At 48.1% G+C, this 6,687-nt stretch overlaps 1 protein-coding gene across 1 annotated transcript in view; it reads right to left on the reverse strand.

Annotated features, from left to right (window-relative positions):
- Nucleotides 1-6,658, reverse strand: part of CUX1 (cut like homeobox 1) — a 353,536-nt gene extending 346,878 nt beyond the window's left edge. The window contains exon 1 of the mRNA XM_029946913.1: nt 5,899-6,658. Coding sequence (XP_029802773.1) covers nt 5,899-6,228 — 330 coding nt within the window. The 5' untranslated portion in view covers nt 6,229-6,658. The remainder of the gene's footprint in view (nt 1-5,898) is intronic.
- Between the last annotated feature and the right edge of the window lie 29 nt (nt 6,659-6,687).

Genomic DNA, 6,687 nt, shown 5'->3' on the forward strand with positions numbered 1-6,687 from the left:
GAATTTTATTTTTAATTTTCATTTACATAGTTCTCTTTCTTCCAAGAATCTCAAAATAATGGAGCTCCACAAATACTTAGCAAAAAAATAAAATAAGATAATAAAACAACAGTTGTGACATCAGGACAGGCTTGGCAGGACAGGGGCTCAGAAGAAGGGCAAGAAGTGGCAGGCAGAGGTGACAGCAGGGGTGACAGCAGGCACTCAGGACAGCCCTCAAAGACCTCCCAACAGCCCACGGCCTGGCTCTTACTTGCCAAGTCAGCCTGCTCAAGACAAGGATCTACCGTTAGTGTCGTTTATTAGCTTTAATCAAGTTATTCTGACCTAAATAACGATCTCTCCCCTAAAAGCACGAGGAGGGAAGTTGGTAATTAGCCAAGGACCGTCACGGGTCCAAAATGTCATTGGAACCGAGATGCCTAAAATGATTTCATATTCTTTTTGGTGTGAAAAACATAAATCTATGTGAGGAAATAAAATTTTAAAAAAGTATTAGGGGTGAAAGAACCAATGTAAGACAGACTGTCTTTTAGGGGGAAATTGGGAATAAGCTTCTAAAAGCTAGTTGTTTTTGGTTTGTTGGTGTTTTGTTTTGTTTTGTTCCCAGCTGAGTGGACAGGACCTGAACGTCTTACATTTAGCAAAAAGCTGTCAACACCCAAATAAAATCTTAATGACAGTCAGAATGCCATTCCATTTCTTGCAATTTCGCAATGTTCTCTTAAGAAAGAGCTAATTTGTCAATTTGTTTTTCCCTTAACCAAACCCAGGACACCTCACAACCATATATAACTTTTTTAAAAAAACGTTAACTCATTTAACTTATTGAATAAACACAGCCGAATAGAATACAAAGATGTCTTTAAGAAAACAAGCCCCATGCTGGTATACCCATGATGGTGCTAAACCAAGCTTCAGAGTAAGTTCTGGCAATTTCTTCCAACATTAACTTTGTAAATCACAGTCAAAAGCATCGAAGGTTTCAATGGTCAGCTGAGTGGGCCCCACTGTAGTCTCCGGGTTTAATAAAGGTGTGGGCCAGGTTGCCTGGGAGGCTCAGCCCGTTAAGCGGCCGACCCCTGATTTCTGCTCAGGTCATGAGCTCACTGATCGGGAGTTCAAGCCCTGCGTCTGGTTCTATGCTGACAGCGTGGAGCCTGCTCGGAATTCTCGCTCTGCCCTTGCCTGGCTCACTTGAGGTGGCATACACACACTCTGTCTCTCTCAAAACAAATAAACAAACTTAAAAAATAAAATAAATTTTAAAAAAGGGGTGTGGGCCAACCCGTTTTCACAAAAACTTCAGGGAAAAGCAGCAGAATCTATTCAGGTCCATGAAAATCTTCACCTGGCTATTTTTCCAGGTGCTTTGTGGCCCTGGGTAAATTCAGAGGAGGAATGAACCCTCCCACCTGCTCGTCTCCGGCCACCCGTCTTATGGGGTTCCTGAGGGTGGGGGGGGGTCCCGTCTGAGCAGCTCCCCCTGGCTGCCCACGGCCCAGGGCTCTAACACACACAAAAATTCTGCCAAGTGCCCTGGGCCTCCTGAAGCAAAGGAGGAACCTTCAGACTCAAATGAAGAAAATGACAAGATTTATTTCATGCACTGACGTCATCCTATCAGAATTTAATTACGGCAAGAATTAGAATTATTTTTATTAGAGAGTTGTTTACTTTTCCAAGGAAAGGTCCTTGATGGGTTTTGCAACAAACTAGATGGCTTTCAGAAACCGAGGTTTGCCCTCAGTATGTTTTTTAACAGTGTCGTGTTATGTGAGCAGAGCAGCATTGGTCCGTTTTAAAAATCTAAGGTGATTCAAAGCTGCTTCTACCAATGAAGGCAACGCCGTGGGTCCCCCCACGCCCCCTCAATCCCAGGTAACTGCCTGCAGGGACACCTCCTGCCCAGCCAGAGACCACCATCCTCTCCCTGCCTCCTCAGAATACGGCTGAAAATTGGGGCTGATTACAGCCCAGCGAATCCGAAACTGTGACAGGACCCACAGCTCAATTCAAATCTTGGCTGTCCTCTTCAATAAAATCAACACGTAAACACAAACCAAAACCTGGTCCTTAACCATGCAGCAAAGCCAGGGCCACTTAGCTGGCTTTGGAAACGAGAATAGGATACGTGACTTAAAATATTTCAGGGAGCCCTGCCACTGACATTTTGTTGCAATTTTCCAAACTTGGGGGGGGTGCTTTTTTTTGTTTTGTTTTTTAGGTTTTTTTTTTGGGGGGGTTTTTTTTTGGTTGCTGTGTGACTTTATCTCCCTAAATGTAGAGCTTTCAGGAATAGTTATTTCTCTCCGAATTCTAAATCATTACCAGGGTATTATAAAATGTATCCAAATGCTCATGTCAATAAATGTTTATTAAATCAGAAATCACAAATGAATTCAAAACTTCTGCTAGAAAAGCTATATAATGCAGATATTAAATCGCTTGTCTAATTATGCCATTAAAGTTCCTTTTTCGCTCCATGATCTGCACATGCCTCGTTCTCTTGGGTGTCTGGGTAGGCAAAGGCATCTAGTTCCTAAAATGCCCAGCACGACCGGAACGTCCAGGTAAACAGCAGTAAGGCGCGATGAGAGGTCACGGGGCCCCTCTTCAAACAGCTTCAACAAAACAAATGGCCAGAAGTAAAAAGTGTCTCCGTGCTTTGCTATAATAAGATTCAAACACAGGATTCCAAGAATTCCACCTGTTTCCAATTAGATACCAGAATTGCTTTGAGTGTTTAAACTACATTCACTTGCTACTTATACAAAACAATTCTTCCGGGTTTTTTGAGCGTTTTAAGTATGTTAAAATAAGATTAAGGGTCTGGTTTAAACAATCGGAGGCAGGGGAATTTCAGTTGAAACCAAAACGGTCTCTCTGCAGCCATAATGCAGGGCTTCAGACAAAACAACAGAACAAGATAAGGAATTTCTATCTCGGACAGTTCCTTATAAAAATTAGACCTTTCCTAGGAAAAGCAATTCTATATACATACATTTTCATAGGTTAAATGACTGTAAGTGGGTTTTTAAATAATTTCTCATATAACGTGTGATCCCATACATTAAAGTAACTTTCAGGTAGAGTATGTTATGGGCCGTCCAATACACCTGCCTCTCTAAAAACGTGAAATTTACAGGACGTCAAATGGGGGAACTGTGTCAAACGGAAGCACAGGTAGGCATGTGGCCTAGCTCTGCAGGATTTTTTCACAGGACGAACTTCTCTTTTTAAAAACATGCAAGCTTCCCTCTAACAAATGTGCCCTTCCTTCGTTTCACTGAGGCTGTTCCTTGTGCTGAAAATGAGCTGAAACGAACACGGATTTTCTACTTGGAGCCTTGATTTCTCTAAGACGGACCCTGAGCACAGCCCTGGGAGCACTCGGAGCAGTTGTGCCGGGGACCCAGAAGGGGGGAGGACGGTCAGGAAGCACAGACTATCCCTTCTGCAGAGACCCTGCTGGGTTTGTTTTACATGTACACAAGAGGGCACGGGACTTTTTCAACGCCTTTAAAGGTCTCCGGGGGCTCCGTAGGCTCACCAGGCAGTTTTTAAGGCTAGCTCAGTGGATTAGGAGAGAGTGATTCTTGAGCCGACTTGGCAATCTGTCCCCTGGTCCTCCCAACCTCCTCCCCTAGCTAACTACTGACAACAGCTGCGTGAAACCGGGGACGGAGGCAAAGGGGGACTCTATGGACCCAACTGTATCAGACACGGTGGTGTAACTCCATCCCTTCACTGCCTTGCACCTTTAAAAAACAAAAACTACTCAGTTTCACACAGAGGAAAAAAACTTTGATCCACTGACACTGACCCCCTCCCACACGCAATCTCAGAGACACTGATATTAAAAAAGCCCAGAAAACAAAGACAGCAGCTGTGTGAAAGCACTTGATTTGTTTACTAGATGGGACACATACCGCAATCAAAATAACACACTTCGGGGGGGACACTTCCCTAACCGGAAAACACTAACTAAAAGCTATCAGAAAAATGGGCTTTTTGGCAAAACTCAAATTTTCTGATTCTGACAAAGAGGAACACGTTCAGAGTTTACGGTTGCAGAGACCCCAGAAAGGGGTCCACCAGTCCCCACGCAAGAACACTGCCCCAAAGGGAAGTCGGTCGCTGGCAGGCCCCATCCCCAAAAGCTTCGCTCCAGAGTTACATGAGCTTGTTTTAGAAAGTGTCCTCTTTTCAAACATGTATTTAAAAGGCAAATTTATACAATGGTGTTTTTCTTGTCTAAAAAAAAATGCCTAGTTTTTACAAGTCTGGGATAGGATAAAAACTTGTCCAACTAGTCTTATTAGCAACAGCGAAGCACTGACACAAGCCTTTGGGACTAAAAAGGAAACAAAACAGAGCCCGATCTTCACGAACTCGCTTTCTGGGCACTCAGTCCACATCGCAAGGCGTCTTCAAGACCAAGTGGAAGGACCAGAACTCGGCCCGGGCTCACGGAGGGGGCTGCAAGGGGCCTGGGACGGGCACACAACTGTCTTGTATCCAGCAACCTGCTGAGGTCTCCAACCTGGGTCTGAGTCTCGCTGAGACCCGGCCTCTTTACCCTCAGGTGGCAGTGCCACCACCTGCACTGGGCTCTGCAGGCAACCCGATCTCCGGGTCAGGGGTTCGGGAAAGATGAGAAGAGTCTGAAACTAATGAATTCTCTCTTCTCAAACTGCAGTCTCATTGGCTCACTTAACTGTCTATGGGAACGGAGATGACGTTAAACTGGATACCAACTCAATGGGCCTCTTCAGGGCCCAGAGAAAGAGCCAGTTTAGCCTTATGCTTGAACTCTGGCATTCCGTAGTCAAATTAAGTTTTTCAAACCTGTAAGAAGGGGCAGCAGAAAATCATCTCAGCCCAAATCTTTACCTACCACCAAAAGCCGAAGGAAGCTCACGACAGAGAACAATGATACTGCCTCACGTAATTTGGTTTTCAAGATCAACACCTTAAAGTTCATTCACATGAACGGACAAGGAACTTCCAAGCCAACAGACCTGGAGTTACACAGTTAAATATCCTCATGATATCCTTTAGTACCTAATCACTCGGGGGTGTGGGGTGTCAAAGAGTTCCTAAAACCTAATACCTCTCTGGAAACCATATCCATCTCCCACGCAATTTTCTGCCCAAAAAAATGCTTAAAAAATAAGCCTCATGGATGTTCAGCTAAATGTCACATTTAGGAAGACAAGGGGGAAAAAATTAAGGTTTGTCTCTTCAAAATTCCACAACGGGTTTTACAGTAAGCACAGGAATTAAATTATGGTAAAAGGGAGCTATTTTTACTAAAACAGGGTAGACCAATTTATCAAAAATGCCATTGGGCTGTGTTCATTACATTCAGGAATCTAATTTACACAATAGACACTCTGGAGTAATCTATTTTAGTCAATAAATAGTCAAACTCCTTTAAGTTTTAATCTTATCGGAAATACATATTTCACATAGTCTTCTTCCTAGTTAAGCGAGAAATCTGAAACAATTTCATAACGACTATGAGTCTGCTTTATCGTTCTTACGTAGGCAGGAACAGAAAACAAGCATATACAATTAAAGTTGTCAGACTCCATTTATACAGATTTTAATCCAATCCGCTTCATTTCATCCAACGCTGCATCTGGAGTTCATTTGCTTCCCTCCTAAAAGTGCTGTAGGTCACTATCACCAGTCCTCCGGGTTAGGAAAGTTCGTCCAAGTTTACCTTCCCACACACCTTCAAGCTGGGTGCATCGGCCATCTCTAAGGGACGCTGGGCGACCCCCGCGGTACCAGGCCGACCCCCACCCCGGCTCCGAAGACCGACCTCCTCTCCCGCGCCCCCCACCCCCCCGCATCGCTACCCCAGCTTCTGACCCACACGCCGCTCACCTTCAACTTGGCGCCGGCTACGCAAAACATCCACCTGGCGGGGTCCCGGGGCTGTCCAGGCGCCGCGAGCGCGGAGCCGGCAGGTTCGGGACGAACCCCGAGGGCGCGCGGCTCCTCTGAGTCGGGGGTGGCAGGCAGAAACGCGCCCCCTGGGCACAGCGGCGGCACCGGCGCCGGACAGGGAGCCCCCGCACGATCCCCCAGCAACGCCCCGGGCTCGGCGCGCGGACCACAGCCCGGAACATCACAGTCCAGCGGGGCCCCCGGGGCTTTGCTTTCGAGAGGCCGACCGGAGGCGGCATTTCGGACAGGACCCGCCGCGCGCTCCATTGAGCCCGCGGACCCTGTTGGGAGGACAGGGCCTCGGAGGAGAGCTCCAGAGCGGAGCCGGCGGGTCACTGGGGGCCCCGGGAGCCTCTGGGCTCGGGCCGCCCAGACCGGCGGCAGGGAGGAAGCGTCCCCCACCCGGGTAGACGGCGCGCCAGGGCGCAGCGCGGGGCCTGAGCTCGGGGAAAGTTGCTGCCCTCCGCCCGCACCGGCTCCCGCCGGGCGCTCCGACCCTCGGGCTCCGCGCGCAGGCGGCCCGCCGCCCCTCGCAAGTTTACCCCCAGGCACCCCCTACCCGTGTCTCTGGCCCCGGAGGGGCCGGTCCGCGCCACTCTAGCAGGCACACAAAAGAGCCGGGCGGCTGCGAGTGGCCCCGGGGCGCCCGTCCGGACATAAACAAACCCCGGGGTCCGCGCGGAGACCCCCGCGCCTGGTGCGGGAGCGGCGGCGCGGCCCCGGCCC

This window comes from Suricata suricatta, chromosome 8, assembly GCF_006229205.1.
Source record: "Suricata suricatta isolate VVHF042 chromosome 8, meerkat_22Aug2017_6uvM2_HiC, whole genome shotgun sequence".
Classification (NCBI taxonomy): domain Eukaryota; kingdom Metazoa; phylum Chordata; class Mammalia; order Carnivora; family Herpestidae; genus Suricata; species Suricata suricatta.